This window comes from Callospermophilus lateralis, chromosome X, assembly GCF_048772815.1.
Source record: "Callospermophilus lateralis isolate mCalLat2 chromosome X, mCalLat2.hap1, whole genome shotgun sequence".
In the NCBI taxonomy this organism is placed as follows: domain Eukaryota; kingdom Metazoa; phylum Chordata; class Mammalia; order Rodentia; family Sciuridae; genus Callospermophilus; species Callospermophilus lateralis.
Window position 1 is genome coordinate 64,473,703 of NC_135325.1, and position 19,231 is coordinate 64,492,933.

The following is a 19,231-nucleotide window of genomic DNA, read 5'->3' on the forward strand; positions in this document are numbered from 1 at the left end:
TTTTGTTGTATTTTCTAAAGAAAGCTGAAAATTATGTATCCCCAAGTGGGCTTGATAACAACAATTTCTATTGAAAAAATTTTTAAAAATTTCTATTTGTGCATTATGACTGAAATTACTTATTTGGTATTTCCCCAAAGGCGAGTCTTAAATTTATTTTTCAAATATACTAAATATTTAGGATTTTGAAATTGAAATTATATCATAGATAGTCAGCTTCTTTTACATAAGGGGAACATTTGAATTTGATGATCTGTAGGCTGGATTATATTTTGTTTGATAGAGCTCAATGGTGATGAGGGATATTATATATCCATACTATTAACCATTCTACTTATTCATTTATCTAACAAGAAAAGAAAATGAAATTTCTATAAAGCTTAGGTTATATGGTTAGGAATATCTCCAGCTAAGGAATAAACCCTGTGGCAAGTAGGAAATAGGAGAGAATAAAGAAGATCCTAAGAATTAGGAAAGAATAATAGGAGATTCTATTTTATTTTTAAGTGTATCTATATTTAATTATACAGTAGGGTATTTTGATTTACATATGCATGGTAAAATTATTACAATGTAAATCAAAGGAACATATACTTTTCCTCACATAACTACATTGCATGAAAGTGTATGGGGAGTGAGGGTGAAAGCACCTGAAATCTACCCGCTCAGCAAATTTTCATTATATAATACAGCGTTATTAACTATAGTTACCATGTTTTACATTACATCTGTTTATCCCACATAACTGTAATTTCTATCTTTGACCCCAAAATAGCTTTCTCTGACCTCCCTGCTCCTGGTAACTATCATTCTACTCTGTCGTTAGTTATACATTTATCTTCTTGATTCTACGTATGAATGAAACCATGCAAGATTTTTCTTCTGACATCTGGTTTATTTCACTTAGCATGATGTCCTTCAGGTTCTTGCAAATCATCACAAATGGCAAGGATTTATTTTAAAAATTAATAATATTCTTTGTGCATATGGGTTATTTTATCCATTCATCCATCAATGGACACAAGTTATTTCCAGGCTATTGTGAATAACGCTGCAACAAACATCAGAATGCAGATATATTTTTGTGGTATCAATTTCAATTCCTTTGAGTGTATATCCAGAAAGGGATTTTCCAGATCATATGATAATTCTGTTTTTAATTATTTGAGAAACTCTTATACTGTTTTTCAAAATGGCTATACCAGTTTACATTTTGCACCAGTAGTTCACAGAGGTACGCTTTACTGCCCATTTTCACACACACTTGTGCTGGCTAGTCTTTTTAATAATAACCATGGAAATCATTTGCAGAAAACAATGTTTTCTGCAAAAAACAGTGTGAGGTAATATCTCCTTGTGGTTTTGGTTTGAATTTCCCTGATGATTTCTGATGCTGAGAACTTTTTCATATGTCTGTTGGCCATTTGTATGTCCTCTTTGGATTAAAAGTATCTATTCAGGTTCTTTGTCAATTTTTTGGTTGGTTTGCTATTGAACTCTATGTGTTTTTCATGCATTTTAGGTATTAAGCCCTTATCAGATATATAGTCTGCAAGTGTTTTCTTCACACAAACTTTTTGATAGCATACAGATCCCAATATGTCATGATGAAAAAAATTGCAGGGATATGGGGATCTGAGAGTAGAAGAAATAATTCAGCCAAGATCAAGTTTTTTAAAAGATCATGATTTTCTACTTCTTACTGTATCATTCTCTGTTCCATGTGAAATGTATTTCAGAATCTCAGAAAGTGAACATTGTTTTCTGTAAATGATTAATTCTTTTGGGGTAAAAATGAAGAATAAGGCTGGGTTGTGGTTCAGTGGTGGAGCGCTCAACTAGCACGTTTAAGGCACTGGGTTCGATCCTCAGCACCACATTAAAAATAAAGTATTGTAAAAAAACCAGAATAATAGTTATGGTCACTGAAATTTATAAATCCACTGTTTATTTGCAGAGTTTAAAAAGACATGACTTAAAATTATGCAGGTTGTGTTAGGCAGAGAGTTTTAAGCAGAATAGTAATGGCCACTCACTTTTTTTGAAGCATATAGTAACACAGAGAAACATACAATTCAACTATGTAGTTGTCCCTTCTATCCTTAGCATTCCTTTCACGCATTCCTATAACATCAATTTCAGCCATAAGTGAGAACTTGAAACCTTCATGGGTGTTTGCTAATTACATGCACAACCCTGGTCATGCATACATCTCCATGCATACCCATAGATTTAGAGATTTCCCCATGAATTCATTGGATCTTATGAAAGCTCCTTTGAACAACATAGTTCTCCAGCTTTTCCTTTGTAATTTTTGGTTAGCTTCTTGTTTGCCCAATTGTTACCACACCTCAGACAGCCATGTAGTAAAACAAACAAACAAACAAACAAACAACAAAAAAACTACCTCTTATTGTTAAAAGAAAGTACCCAAGGGAAAAGGTTTACTACTAGATGAATACTTAATTTGGGCAAATAAAGATAGCCCTGTAAGTGGGGTCTTCCAAGAAATTACCAGACAGATCAAATAATAACAGTTCTCTAGAAATGAGGCTTTGAAGGAGCTTCAACCTTATTCTACCTTTCTGTGGGATGCCAGGCTGTTGTTTTCAGTGTAATTTAACACTGCTGGCTTACCACAAACAGGGAGAATGAGATCAGGATAAATGAAGATAACATAATGCCCACTGTTCTCCAGGAGATTCCACCACTTTTCTTGAATAAATTCTACCAATTGCTAAAAATTTTTGGTTAATTTCCAAATTCTAAAAGATAAAAGTTGATTCTGACCAGTCTTTTATTTTTCTCATCACTGTTACAGATGCAAAAATCATTGTAGATCCTTACTCTGCTAATTTCACTAGTGTTACTCCCCATTCATATTCATTGAAAATAATCAATCAGTCAAAAGTGTACCTATTAACTAGGTAATATAGAAAAAGTTCAGTCACAAAAATACAACATGACAAGTTTAAAAAAAAATTTAAAATTTGTTTCTTATTTTGAGGTTTTTTTTTCAAATAACATCAAACCTTCTACCAATTTAAAGAAAAAATTTCTCTAAGTGTGGGTTTTAAGATAACGTAGGGTGATGATATTTAAATAATTTTAAAACTAATATCAGATTCATTACCACAAATCAACTGCATTCTTTTCAATATATATGAAAGCAGATGCTGTTGTAAAGTTGTTGGACATTTTAGATTTTAAAGTAAGATAAAACTTGTAGAGATAATTAGAGGTATTTAGCACTATGGGAGTTACACCATCCAATTGACAGAGGGAATATGGGATATTTTGAAGAGCTGAGAGAGAAAATAAGTATATATTCATCATGGACTTTCATGTTTTTAGTCAGCTTTTTCACAGCTGTGACTAAAAGATCTGACCAGAACAATTGTAGAGGAGGAAAAGTTTATTTAAGGGCTTATGGTTTCAGAGGACTCAATCCATAGACAGAAGACTCCATTACTTGGGGCTCAAGGTGAGGCTGAACATCATGGCAGAAGAGTGTAGCAGAGGGAAGCAGCTCACATAGTGATCAGAAAGCAGAGAGAGAGAATCTCCACTTTCCAGATACAAAATATATACCCCATAGCCCTGCCTCCAATGAACTACTTCCTCCAGCCACACACCACCTGCCTCCAGTTACCACACACTGAATCCCATCAGTGGATTAATCCCATCCCTGATCAGTGATTAATCCCATCCCTAATCAGTGGATTAATGGGATGGGATTAATCCACTGATTAGGATAAGGCTATAACCAATCATCCCTCCTCCAAACCTTCTTGCATTGTCCCACACATGAGCTTTTGAGGGACAACACATCTAAATCATAATATGTTTCCTCACAAAATGATTCTATTACCCTTTGAATTAATTTTTACATGATGTAATGTCAACCAAATAGACTTGTACATTTTATATATATACATATATAAAAGTAGAGTGTATTTTGACATATTATACATACATGGAGTACAACCCATTACAATTAGGATCCCATTCTTGTGGTTCTACATAATGTGGAGTTACAAAGGTCATAGATTCATTTATGAGCAAGGAAAAATTATGTCTAATTCATTCTATTGTCTTTCCTATTCCCATCTGCCCTCCATTTCCTTTATTCCTATTTGTCTAATCCAGTGAATTTCTTTTCTTCCTCTCCCTACCTCCCTTGTTTTCGGTTTGCATCCACATATCTGACCGAATATTTGGCCTTTGGTTTTTGGGACTGACTTATTTCACTTAGCATGATATTTTCCAGTTGCATCCATTTACTAGAAAATTCCATAATTTCATTCTTTTTGAATGAGTAATATTCCATTGTGAATATATGTACATTTGTACTATTAAACAATATGGTCATTAAGAACAGAGGTGTTTATCCATACTTTTTTGTTTGTTTCTTTTTGAGGTACTAGGAATTGAAGCCAGGGACATTCTGCCACTGAGCTATAATACCCAGACCTTTTATTTTAGTTTTTGAAGCTACCAAGGCTAGCACAGCAATTGTTATTCTCCTGCCCCATTCTCTCTTATATATGCTTTTTTTTATGTGGTACTGAGGATCAAACCCAGGGCCTCAAACCTGCTAGGCAATTGCTCTACCGCTGAGCCACAACCCCAGCCCTCTTGTATATGCTTTTTACAGAAAAGTATGACTTTTAGTAGAAGAGTATGAGATGATTTGTTCATAAAGAATGGCCATGTGATGAGAGAGAATGAGTGTGGTGGATGCTGTGTGGATGGATGGAAGAGAGGAATGAAGATTTGGACTGTATATTGAGGGACTGGTAATTCAGAATATAGACTGGCAGTTTTGAAAGCACAACTGAAATTGCAAAGGAAAAATAAGCAATTCAATGTTGGATAGGAAGCTAGAGCTGGGAGACATTTAGTGGAACAACAAAAAAAATTTGTATTTGAATTCTTCTATGACTAGAAATGGAGGGGCAGACATTTATTCATTTTCTTTTTCACTTTTTTCATTCAACTTTATTTTATGCTTTTAAATATCCTATATTTTTGAATTGGGGTACCACTTAAATGTTGTGTTTTTATTGTGTTTAAATTAAAAGCTTAATGTCTTCAAATTTACAGAAAGATTTAAAGCAAAAAAAAAGCTTATTTTTTATTTCTATATTCACAAAGGCAAAGTCCTGGTATGGTTTAAAATGACATCAGTGCTACCGGTAATAATTGAACTTCAGTCCCTTTTCCTGGATCCAGATGTGAAGAAGAAAATGCTTTTAAAGTGAAAGATTCAACTTTCATTAGAATCCAAAACATTTTTACTATTTTCCAACAAATAATTCAAAGATGATATACAGGGCTCAAGAATATATATTCTGTCCCATAATTTTGCTCCCCATCAAGCAAATCAATCCACCATCCTTGGTCTGCAATTTCCATCTTATATTTTTGTTCATGGTGTTATCTCCTCCTAAAACCATTTTCAGCCTTCCTTTCTCCTTCTGCCCTTCCTTCCTTTCTTTCCTTTCATCCCCCACTCCTTCCTTCCTTCCTTCCTTCCTTCCTTCCTTCCTTCCTTTCTTCCTTCCTTCCTTCTTCCCTCTTTCCAATTCTAAGGATTGAACCCAGGGCCTCACACGGTACACAAGTGTTCTGTCACTGGACTATATCCATAGCCCTAATTGTTTGATTGATTGATTGTTTTTGATTTTGAAACAAGTTCTTCTAATTGCCTAGGCAAGTGTTGAACTTTTGATCCTCCTGTCCAAGCCTTCCAGATAACCCATATTATAAGTATGTGCCATCATGCCCAGCAGCAATTTCTACTGCTTCAATTTTTTATCAACCTTTCTAGCCTATTTGACTAAAATAATTTATGAAGCCTTTATTAATTAGCCTTTTTCAAAACCAATAATCATTAATATTTATTGAATAAATTCTGACATTTATTGAATTTAATTTTATTCAATAATTACTAACATTTATAGCATTTTGCTATACTACCATATAAGCGTTGCTTAAAAACATACCTTGTATTCCAACAGACTTGCTCACACAAAATGAAAAAGTTATAAGCAAAATAGGATTGGAGCAGATGATTCAAAACATCAAATTTAAGGTCTTTGTAATTCGATCACAATAATAAAAATAAGAATACTAATAAAATATAATGGATATACCTTAATTAGTATATGCATTCCAGAATCAGTCAACCCATCTTAACAGACTTACTCTGTGGCTTATAATTCTTACTTCAAGATATTGATCCTTGCATATATTTGCTTTAAATAGGTACCAGATTCCTATACATTAAAAACACAATATGAGAGAAATCTGCTACAAAAACTACTAATTTTGTGGGGTTTTGTTAATACCAGTTCCCCAGATCTGTTAACACAAAGAAAATGTATTGATCTCTTAGTTATTTCTGGCACTAACCAAGGATACTTATTGAATTTTAGCACTTTCTAAATGTCTTCATATATTGTTGAAATATTTCTCTCTAATTGTAATAAAACTTGTTACTGAGCACTTCAGAACATAAGCATATTAGGGAAAATTGTGTAACAAAACTTCTAATTTATGTTGACATCTTTCAACTTTTACCCATTAATCATGGACTAGTTTGTAACAGAGAAACATAAATTTAGCAGAACAGGTTATATTTGCAACAGATCAAAAGCTGTTCTAACTTTTGAACACATGCTTATTTAATTCACATTAGTATATGCTATTATTAGCGACAGTTTATACATCAGAAACTTGATATACTAGCACTGAATAACTTACAATGTTGCATGGCAAACATGTAGCTAAGTGGGATTGACTTTGGTGGTATAGATACAGTTTCCTTTTTCTTAATTATTACAATAAATGATTATTTCACTGAAAAGTTCTAATATTAATTTTGGTTTTATTCTTATGACACCATATTGATATACCTATTATGGAAATTACCACATCCTGTCTTTTATGGAACATTTCTTTATCATTTGTCAAACCATGTGGAATATATGTGTCAGAAACATAGTAATTAGTTTTATCTCAGTCATATCTTTTGCTGTGTGACCTTGAATGATTTGCTTACTATCAGTGTATCTTAATGTTCTTATATGCAAAGTGAAGTATTTAGAGTGTCATCTCTGGGCTCTTCTAATTCTTAAATTTAGTTAGATATCTATCTATTTATATGTTGGGCATATAATATGTGGCTTCATATGGCATTAATGTCCTGTTCTAAATTTCACTGGATGATTTTTTGTCACCAATATTAATATGCTTCCTCTAACATTTCTGAATTTTATACATTTCTTTTACTTCAGTTCTTCTTCAGTTCTTTAACTTTATTATCAGTTTAGTTCACCCAACATTTAAACAGTCCCTACTGTATGCTAACTTGTAACAAATAATTAACAAAACCATCACTAAATTCTGTTGGCTTTTGATTGTCCAGTATATTTATCAACACAGCACATTAAAGGAAAAAGAAAAATCTGCTATTTAAAATTAATATTTTTTTAAAAAATAAAAAATGTGTCAGCTAATCAAGTGAAAACCATAAATGTGTTAAGCACTATTATGATTTTTTTTAATTTGAGGAAATAAAAATAAGTAAAAACCACATTTCACTACTATATGATATACAGTACTAGAAAATATAACTATTTTAAAAATATGATTATGAAAATATACAATATTATGTGTAATATAAAGTATAAAAGTGTATATTTATGGTGCAGCAAAGAGGACTTAAAATTCTTTATTTCTAGTATGAGTATGAATTTATTCATTATCAAACAGAACTGACCTCAGAGTTTATTTTCACATGATTTTTTGATTGCTTTGGTTTAACCCAGCAATTTTTAAATTGTGTGAAGTAAAAACTGAAACTCCCTCCACCTTCAGGACTATTCATTGTCAACCATTTATTGAATATCTTTCCTGATTTTTTCAAGTTATATATAAAACTGATACCTAACTTCAAACCATATTATTCACTTCAATATATGATAAGTTAGAAAAAAGCATAAAAGGGAAGAAACACTCTTTTATATATGATGAAGTAAGATAAACTATACCTCTCTCTAACATTAAAAGATATTCTTCCTTTTTTTTCATGTATCTGTATCTTATAATTCAGTCTTATCTATTATCTTTTCAATGCTCAGCTTTGGAGGTAGTAAAGACAATAAAATACTGTTCCAAAAGATTTGACTATGTTTACATTAAGTAATTAGTGCCATGGTTTTGCTTTCATTAACAATGAAAAAATCACAGTTGAAATTTCCTTTTTTCTGATATTTCTTTTTTGAAGATAAAAACCTATCAATTGAAATTCAGCTGATCAGAGTATATTTTTATCTATCAAATTAGTCAAACAATTGGGTTTTATCTTAAGAAGTTCTGCTAAAAATATAAAAGGTGATATCAAATTACTGAAATTATTTAAGTCAAAAGTATTATTCAATTTAATTGTTGTTATGCTATATAATTGAGGGTAGTTTTTAAAATTGGATAAAGAACCAGTATAATAGTAGTAAAGAACCAACAAATGTGTGAATTATTTTTTACACATTTGAAGTGATATCTTTTGTGGTTTTGATACCTATTTCCCTAATCATTAGTGATGTTGAGCATTTTTAAATATACCTGTTGGCCACTTGTGTATCTTCTTTTGAGAAATTTTTGTTCATGTTTATTGCCTATTTTAATTTCTATTTTTCTTTTTTATGCTATCAAGTTATTTAAGTTCATTATACCTTATTAAGTCCTTGTCAAATGTAAAGTTTGCAGATACTTTCTCCCATTCTGCAGATTGTCTCTTTAGTCTTTTGACTTGTTTCTTTTGCTGTACAGAATATTTTTAGTTTGATGTAATTTTGTTCATTTATTTTTTTACATATATTATTTTTATTTATTTATTTTTACATGGTGCTGAGGATTGAACACAGCACCTTGTGTGTGCTAGGTGAGTGTCTTACCGCTGAGCCACAACTCCAGCCCCCTCGTTTATTTTTTTAAAATAATTTTCAGTTGTAGATGAACACAATAACTTTATTTAAATTATATATATATATATATATATATATATATATATATATATATATATATATATATATATATATATATTTTAACATGGTGTTGAGGATTGAACCCAGTGTCTCACATGTGTTGAGCAAGTGCTCTACCACTGAGCTACAACCCCAGCCCTTTGTTTATCTTTAAGTTTTTCTATCTTTTATGAGCTTTTAAAACAATCCTTGCCCATTCCATTGTTGTAAAGAATTTCTCCCTTGGTTTCTTCTAGTAATCTGTACTTGCAGGTCTTACATTAAAGTCTTTAATATATTTGAATTGATTTTTTGTAACTGGTGAACAATAAGCATCTAGTTTCATTCTTCTGCATGTGGATGTCCAGGTTACCTAATATGGTGTGTTGAAAATGCTGCCCTTTTTCTAATGTGTGTTTCTTAGTTTATTTGATGACATTCAGTTGGCTTTAGATGTGTGGGTTTACTTCTAGTCTTTTTATTCCATTACACTGGTCCATGGGTCTATTATTTTTTGTTGTATATTTTGAATTCAGTTAACGTAATGCCTCTTGCTTTGCTGTTGTGATAAATACAAGTTTTATGATTTTTTTTAATAATTCTTTTAAGAATGTCACTGGTATTTTGGCAGGGAATGCACAGAATCTGTAGATTGTTTTGAATAATTTGGACAGCTTAAAAATATTGTTTTTGTCTAATCCATAAACATGGAATGGCCTTCTATTTTTATGTTTCCTCTTAATTTTTTAATCAAAATCTATAGTTTTCATTGTACAGTTCTTTCACGTCTTTCATTAAGTGTATTCCTAGGTGTTTTAATTTAATAACTAGGGTAAATGGTATTGCTTTTGAGTTTTCTATTCAAGATAATTCCCTGTTGGCATATAGGGAAGTGTTGACACTACTATTTTGTTTTGTTTTGTTTTTTTTCTGGTAATGTGTATTGAACCCAGTGCTGTGCACATGCTAGGTAAGTGCTCTATCACTAAGCTACTTCCAAAGACCTTTTTGTTTTATTCATTTTATTTTGAGATAGGGTCTCTAAGTTGCCAACCTGGCATCAAGTATATATTATTGCCTTACCATCCTGAGTAGTTGTGATTAAAGCTGCTGTGATTTTTGTATGTTGATTTTATATCCTGCAATGTTGCTCAATTTGTTTGTTAGGGCTAATAGTTTTCTTTAGTGGAGTATTTGAGGTTTTTCTATATGTAAGAACGTATCATCTGCTAGCAGTGATTTGATTTCTTTCCTAATTTGAGTGTTTTTCATTTCTTTTTTTAACTTTAATTATTTTTATTGTATTTTTATATATTTTTATTTTTTCTTTTTGGTTATACATGACAGTAGAATCTATTTTGATATATTTATACAAGCACAGAATATTTGTTTTTCTAATTAGAATCCCAGTCATTTTCTTACCAGATTACTCTGGCTAGTACTGTGTTGAATAAAAATGGTGAAAGTGTGAATCCTTTTTATTCCAGATCTGAGAGAGAAAACTTTCACCGTTTCCCCATTCAGGTTGATGTTAGCTGTTGACTTATAATAAATGGCTTTTATTATATTGAATTATACCTAATTTTTTCAGCACTTTTATCATGAAGGGATGCATGATTTTATCAAATAATTTTAATGTACCTGTTGAGATGATCATATGATTTTTGTCCTGTCGATTGATATCATGTTTTTTGATTTGCATATGTTGAACCATCCTTTTCCCTGGGATGAATCACATTTGATCATGGTAAATCATCATTGTAATGTGCTGTTGGACTTGGTTTCGTTTATTTTATTGAAGATTTTCACATCTAAATTCCCCAAGGCTTTGGCCTGTAGTTTTATTTTTGTTATTGTTGTTGTGTCTTTATCTGTTTTTAGTATCAAGGTAATGATGACCTTGCAGAATGAGTTTGGAAGAATTCCTTCCTATTTAATATTTTGGATTAAATTAAGAATAATTGAAATTATTCTTCTTTATATGTGTGGATAAAAGTAGCAGTGAAGCCATATGTTCCTAGGATTTTCTTAAATTCAAGATTTCATGTTACTCATCCAATCTCATTCTTTACTGATTTGTTCAACAGGTTTTTAATTTCTTCATGATTCAATCTTGATGATATCCAGGAATTTTTTTCTTTTGTAAGGATGTTAAATTTTTATGTGTATTTGTTCATAAACTTCTTAAAATGTACTTATCATTCAGTTTTTCCAGGAATAGAAGTGAAGTTAAGATGATTCAATATATATTTTATGTAGTATATTTTTTCAAATGTTCATGTAAATAAGTTAAATTAATATGACACCAAGACATAAAATAATTTGATACTGATAAATCACTAAAAATAGATCCTGGAATACATTATCTTCTATATAAAGATTATTAAATCAATCCCTTCATATTTTCATAATATGATTAAAATGAACCTTTGTGTTCACTAGTCTGGGGGGTCTAGTGATTAAAAGACTCCTTGAATTCAAATGTCAGTTGCATTTCTTAGAAGCTTTGTGACTTTGGCTGTTACTTTACTTCTCTGGGCCCTGATTTCCTCATGTGTGTAGTAATAGTACCTACCTCATAAGGTTGTTGTGAGGATTAAAGGAGTAAACATGTGTAAAAGTATAATAGCTAACATATATGAAGCTTTCAAACATTAACTAGTAATAGAATGACCATTATAAATGTGTTTAGTTTATGATCTGACATTTTTTTGTGTGAAAACATTACAACATTAACTGGAATATATGAGTGTTTTATAAACAACTGTGTTTTACTTCTTATAGGATATTTGTCTCAACATTTAATGTTTTCACTTTTGCTTTTAGCCAGTTATCATTGAACCTGAAGCAACAAGTTTTACAATGGAAAACAGACCTGATTATATGCCTCTAACTCAATATTCATCAATGGTGAGTGAATTGAATTATTTCATTTTGAGCATCAAGACATTCACTATTAGCAGAAAAACAAACATCATGACTTAAGTAATGCTCCACATTTAGCTTGAATTTAAGGACCTTGGTATAATTGGCTCCTTACAGTATTATTTATAAGCAAATTCAATCATGCTACCGTGTACTCTAGTTTACATTCCCTTTCAGAAGTCTTAAAAGAATTCAGATGAATTTGTTCAAAATTTTATTTGACAGTTTAAGTGCTGTTGGTAACCATGTGTTGTTTATTTCCTTGGCAAGTAGACATTGGCCAATTTTTACTTTTTGTTCCTGTGACCCTTTCTCCCTTGAAATATTCTGTAATATTTAATTTTTCTCTAAGTTTCTTATTTTTTTGAGAGAGAGAGAGAGAAAGAGAGAGAGAGAGAAAGAGAGAGAAAATTTTTTAATATTTATTTTTTAGTTTTCGGTGGACACAACATCTTTATTTTACTTTTATGTGGTGCTGAGGATCAAACCCAGAGCCCTGCGCATGCCAGGCAAGCGGGCTACCGCTTGAGCCACATCCCCAGCCCTTCTTATGTTTCTCGACTACTATGATTCTCAGTTGCTTTTACTAGCTTTTATTCCTTAGCATAATATAAAAAAAAACTTAAAAATTTGATCAAATTTTCCAATGCATCTCCTGAAACTCCCTGTCCTGTAATCTACTGGCCATAACTCCAACTACTCTTAAATCCACAAATATTCCAGATGCTTCACTGTTTTGACCTTTCATACATTTTGTGTGTTTGGATTTCCCTCCACTTCTTTCTCATTCTCTATTGAGTATTTCTTACTCATTCTCCAACATTTTGCTCAAATGTCAATTATCTTGTGAAATCTTGTCTGACATCCTTAGGTAGAATTAATCTGTTTCTTCTTGTTTAGTTACATGGCACTTTGTAAATAATATTGTCAAATATTTCATCACATTGTATGTTAGTAAGTCAATCTGTGCCATTTTACTTATTGATTCATGTAATTGCAGAAAGTCAAAATGTACTTTGAATATAGTAAGGAATTAATATTTATTGACTAAGTGAAAGGATGGATGTATGACTATGACTAGATGGCTGATATCTCAGTGCAAGGACAGACCAAATATCCATGAACCAGAATGAATAAACCAGAAGACTGTTTGGTCCACTAGGTCCAGAGAACAGAATATAAACTCCATGGAAATCCTGATAAACAAAGTAAATCCTGGTGTTTTTGTTCAGCTATCTCCATCCTTTCTGCCCAAGGAAAGGAAACCTCTAACCAGTGTTAAAAAGATAGGAGCATTTACTCTTCCAAGGTACACATACACACACAAGGAATATATTTTAGAACATTTCTGAACCTTCTGACCAAATTGTACAGTAATTAGACTCCTCCAACTTCCACTTCTACATTCAAAAAGTAAATTTCCTATATTATTCCAGTATTTCAAAAAGGGGAAAATACTACATTGCATATTTATTTTATTATCAAGATCTGATTCAATAATTTTGGAAATATTTTCCAAGCAATATATAATTACCAGAACAATACAATTTTTAGCTTCTTTAATAGAAGCAATTTCAGTGATGATATATAGAAATTTCTCTCTTCCTTTCCACATAAGGTAACATAAAATATAGCATATTAAGGAATAATAACTCACTTTTTCTAACCATAAATTTTTAAATTAAAATTCAAAAAAAATATTAGCAATTTTCTCATCATATAATTTATAATTTTAATTTATATTATAACAAATTTAGAGTTACATTTGTATTATATATTATACATAGTTGATTATATAGTTACATAGCTGCCGCAGTCTGACTGGGCACAATTCAGGAGCCACTTGTCAAAAGAAACTAACTTTATTTTTAGAACCACACAAGATAAACAAAACAGCTCCTCAGGAAAAAAAACCTCAGAGCCCAACTGCCACCACCGGCTTCCCACAAGCCACACCCCAACAACCTCCTCCTCCCACAATCCTCCTGCTCTTGAGGCCAATTGGCTGGGTCGCATGGGCGGAGCCAAAAAAGTCCCCCAATGAGCAGCTCCAGTGGTCTGAAAGGGCAGGGAAACAGACCAATGAGCATCACCGCAGTGGAGCCAATCAGCTAGATGTTGCTAGATGTTGCTGGGGCTGCTGTGAGCCAATCATCAGCTGGTAGTCTGAAAGGGCAGGGAAACAGCTCAATGAGCATCTCCACAGAGGAGCCAATCAGCTAGGTGTTGCTGGGGCCGCTGTGAGCCAATCATCAGCTGGCAGTCTGAAAGTTTGCTGGAGCCCTTTCGGCTGTGGCTCTCAACACATAGCAATAAATGTTATAAAATATTTGAAGGAAGAAGGAAATCTTAATCACTTCTTACTAAACAAGGGTTATTAGTGACAAATAGCTACTTTTTAAAACATTTTTTAGTTGTAGATGGACACTATATCTTAGTTTATTTATTTAATTTTATGCAGTGCTGAGGACCAAATCCAGTGCCTCCTACGTGCAAGGCAAATGCTCTACCACTGAGCTACAACCTCATCCTACAAATAGCCACTTTTAAAGGGAAAATGTGGATAAACCATTCCTAATTTGAATTATTTGTTTATAAAAGTTAAGTAATTCAGACCAAATGGAATGCTAATTAATATCTAGCTCAAAAGTATTAGCATCATTCATTTTCTGGACATGGAAAGTTCTAAGTGTTCCACACATATTGGATGTGGCTTTTTCTTGGAATATTCTGTGTTCCTGAGTAGGTATAAAGGTAAAAGCTCACACATATGTGAAAATGATGTTTCAGTTGTCTCTTTACATTTTCTTTATCAGAGATAACACTAAAGGTATATGAAGAGAAATGTTCATCTAATTACTATGTCTACCACTAGAACAATGAAAGAACTTTATACTTTCCACATGTAAAATTCCTATTTTGCATACCTTTTGAGTGTAGTTACATGGACTGTAATGTTTTGCTAAGGAAACACTCAATGAAGTGTAAATCCAAGTAATAATAGCTATCATGTATGGATTGTTTTCTGTATACTGAATCTTATGATAATCATTTTATAAGTGTTCATGTAATCTTTGTATAAAACTTATAAATTATGTATATTATCATATCTATTATTTTCTCAATTTTATAATTGAAGAAATTGGACCATATAGAGTACATAACTTACCCAAAGTCACAATAGTCTGACTCCTAAGCCTAGGGTCTCATTTGGTGTGAAACACTATTTCCTTCATAGCATTTGTGTTCAGAATTACTACAATTACCTCACTCCAAAACAAAGTTCCATTTGTTTTCCTGATTGTCTTTTCAGAAAGGGCCAAACAGATTGCCTGTTTTAAATCAAGGCAAGATTATAAGTTATTGGCAGTGCTAGAATTAGTTACATTCCATGAAAGAGCAAAGTACTGTGGTAAAATATTAAATAGCCCTCTTTAAAGATGTCATTTGCATTGAGAAAAGTTTTGCAGTGCCCTAATTGAAAAATAATTTAAAACTCCTTTTTAAAAGCTTATGGGGAAAAACATGAATAGTCCATTAGTTTATATTATCATTGGTTTCTGCAGGGCTAGTTAAATGGCTATTTCTACCCATTTTGTTTTTAAGATGTATTATCTTTCAATTATATTTTCAAATGGCAAAATACAATATATTATTAGAGATGAGAAAGTTTTCAAGGTGCCAGGTGTCTTTCAAATTCAATTAGCACACTTTCAATTGTTTTCTTCTTTTTTAAAACATGAACTACATATTTTTTTTCCTGTTCATATGTGGGTGATGTGCCTATATATTCCTAATACTTGTGTCTTTTTTCCTCTCAAGATAGTTTACATGATCTACTATGGCTTATTTAAGTTTTCAAAACTTACTCCTCTTTGAATGTAAATTATTTTTAAAGATATTAAATGAAGTTTGTTGTTGTTTTTGTTGTTCTGTTACACAAAACATGGAGCCTACCAAATTAATTGTATAAGAAGTACATCTAACTTTCACAGTAATGCTCCATGCTATGCACCCCAAAGAAGTTATTCTTTCTATAAACATTTCTATGTGATAGTGACATACTCCTACTCAAAACCTCAAGGCTCTTCTTTATCTGTAAATTAATTCTGAATAGTTTTCCTTGTAATTCAAAACCATCCATTTTTAGTGCTGGTTAGAAAACAAGCAACACTGGTTTTCTCAATATCCATTTTTTTTTTTTGGTTTTGCTTATTTATTTTGTTTTACTTTTGCTTCTGCCACAGTGAGCTACTTACCCTCTTAACAATTCACTGCATGCTTGCTAGTAACTTATCTTTATTCAAACAATTGAATCTCTCTGAAAATGCCAACCTCTTTTCTTATAATCTGAATATTGCTGTCTCTCCAAAGATGAGCCCTACTTTTCCATGGGGTCTTTTCTGATTATTACACTTGCTATAGATTAAACAGTCATAAAATTTTGTCTTCATATACTACTTCATATTGTTATTTCTCTTTTATGTGGAGATAATGCTCTCTATTAACCAGGCATACTGATTTCCAGAGAAACAACTTGGCTTATCCTTCAAACACATAAGAGAGGGCCTTGACCATACCAAACACAAATATTTGCCAATTCGGGCACTAATCTTGTAATTTGGTATATATAATTTCAAGACTTACAGTGGAAAGGGCAGTCAATTGAAGATAAGACACCAGTCATGGTCCAGATTCAGTCAGCAAGTAACACCTTGTTTTGCACAAGACAGATCACTCAACTAACTCACCTGTGAGTTGGTAATTAAACATACTGTTCTACTTACTTCAATTTTGGGGTTAGATCATATGTGATTATTTATGTGAAAGCATTTTTAAATAAAAAAGTGTTATATAATTATAAGGTGGTAGTGATAAACAAATATTTCCTTGCTGAAATCATCTATTTGTAGTTGTCCAAAGCATCTGAGGAAAATTACACTTATTAGTATGTTCTGCCTCATAACAAACCTAACTTTTCTCAGCTTTGAAATACTGAAGTGGCACTATGAAGTATTTGAGAAGCTTCAATACAAACATCTTTTTTCACTTACTGGTGAAACAGAAAGCAAAAGGTCATGAGCATAAATCATACTTTTTATGTTGAGAACTGTTTTCTCTCCAATAAAGTTCAACCCATAACTTAATTACTTTTATTGTAAGTTGGAATTATCTTTGAGTGAGTTGAGTTTTTCAGTTATCAACATATTAATGAAAGGATTTGTCAGATTCTGTATGTTGATAATTTCCCTAAAATACAAATAGAAAATCAAAAATTCTGTTTTCCATTTCTTGCAGTTGGACCAAGGAAGTCTATAGTAAGTAAAGGAAACAGTACCAATGAAAAGGAGAGAAAGCACTCAGTGAAATTATTTGTTAGAAGGAATTCAACATAAAGCACATAAAATATATAAAATTAATACATGCTGAGAAATTGTAATAATTTCAATTGGCATGGATGATATTTCCAGTGCATATTGCATTCCATAGACATTCACTTTAGATATATATCAGAATTGAGATACAATTTTATGATTTCTCCATATTACTTTGAACTCCAAACTATTCCTAGTTAGTCTATTATTAGTATATAAGATAGCAGAATAAGAAGAACAATTGTAGCTGGGCAAGGTGGCTCGTGCCTCTAATACCAGCGGCTCAGGAAGCTGAGATAGGAGAACAGCGAGTTTGAAGCCAGCCTCAGCAATGGCAAGACACTAAGCAACTCAGTGAGACCCTGTCTCTAAATAAAATAAAAAGTAGGGCTATGGAATGTAACTTTCAGTAGTCAAGTACAATCCCCGTTAACAAAAAAAAAAAAAAAAATAGAAAAGAATAAAAAAGAACAACAACAACAATTATGATTTAATAATTGCATTTATCCTTCTTCAATGTGTTTATCAAAGAAGGAAAATCTTTAAGGATTTTTGTTACTGAAATTCCATATGTGAATGGAGTTTTAATATAAAAATATGAGGTAGGTTAAAGAGACTAAACCAGTTCACTTTGAAAAATCTGAATGCTGAACAACACTGGGCACTCATTTCTTTATAGCTTCAATGTGTTGGAATACTGCTTACCCCTTGAAGAATGGAACATGAACTTTTAGCATTTTAGAGTTCCTACTGTTTCCTAGTATGACAAGTTTATACCCTTACATAAATTTTCTTGGTCTCTAAAATTTGAGTTTGTAACTCATTGCCTGCTTGAAAGAAGGCTTTCATATGTGATGGCTTTGCGTATCATACTGATTTTGTCCCCATAGTAACACTATGGAGTACATGCTAATACCCTTTTTGATCAAGTTAGAAAACAGAAGAGATGGTACATTGCAAAACTACCATTTCAAAACAAGTTTCTTTGACATTATTTAAGGAATGAATGAGTAAATTAATCAATTACTCCAGAACCTATATTCTTTTTACTTTTGTTCTTAATGATATGGAAGATCAGTAAATCACTCTTTATCTATACACACACACACACACACACACACACACACACACACACACATATATATATATATATTAATCTCTCCCCATAATGTCTCAGTTTCCTTTATGGTTTTGTTTTCAATATTTTAGCCATTAGTTGGTACTATGCAGAATTAGGTTCAGAAATTTTATAAAGCTTTAAGAATTGCTAAGGGAATGACTTTCTTGCATGATTTCCATGCATTATAGTACAATTGATGAACTTGAATGTGTAGTTTTATGTATTATGAATGTTTGTTCATTGTGACTCTCGGATATATTAATTTCATATGTGTATATCATATTTTACCTTGTAAGTTCATACTTTGTTATTCTGTTCCATCACTTCTATGTTTTCCAACAAATATCTTCCCTAAATATCATATTTTCTTAGAATGAATCTCTCATGTACCATATATATTTTATGCTCATTCTGTTCTCCAAGGTACATCATCTCAATACATAATTATGTCATTTGCAAGCTAAATGCGGTTTTCCACAAATCTTTAGCAACAACATAGAAATAAATTTTAATAATATTGAATCTAAGAGTGACCCTAGCCTAAAGTACTTATTGTGTGCTCCTATTATGAAAGTAATTCATTGAAAACCATTTTCTTAGCCATTCTTCAGCCATCTGGGTATTCCCTTCGAAATTTTATATACCTCATTATACTTTCCTACTAGTGATGCCATCTAGCAATTATCTAGCCCCATAAAGCCATCCCTTTCATCTGTAATACATACATTCCTTCATAGAAAATTTTAACTTTAGTATAGTTAGTACTATTATTGTAATACCAC

At 31.8% G+C, this 19,231-nt stretch overlaps 1 protein-coding gene across 1 annotated transcript in view; it reads left to right on the plus strand.

Moving 5' to 3' along the window:
- LOC143638576 (uncharacterized) overlaps positions 1 to 19,231 on the plus strand; it is a 452,770-nt gene that overhangs the window by 245,556 nt on the left and 187,983 nt on the right. Inside the window, exons 10-11 of the mRNA XM_077106457.1 lie at positions 11,856 to 11,939; positions 19,149 to 19,163. Of these exons, the coding sequence (XP_076962572.1) occupies positions 11,856 to 11,939; positions 19,149 to 19,163 (99 nt within the window). The remainder of the gene's footprint in view (positions 1 to 11,855; positions 11,940 to 19,148; positions 19,164 to 19,231) is intronic.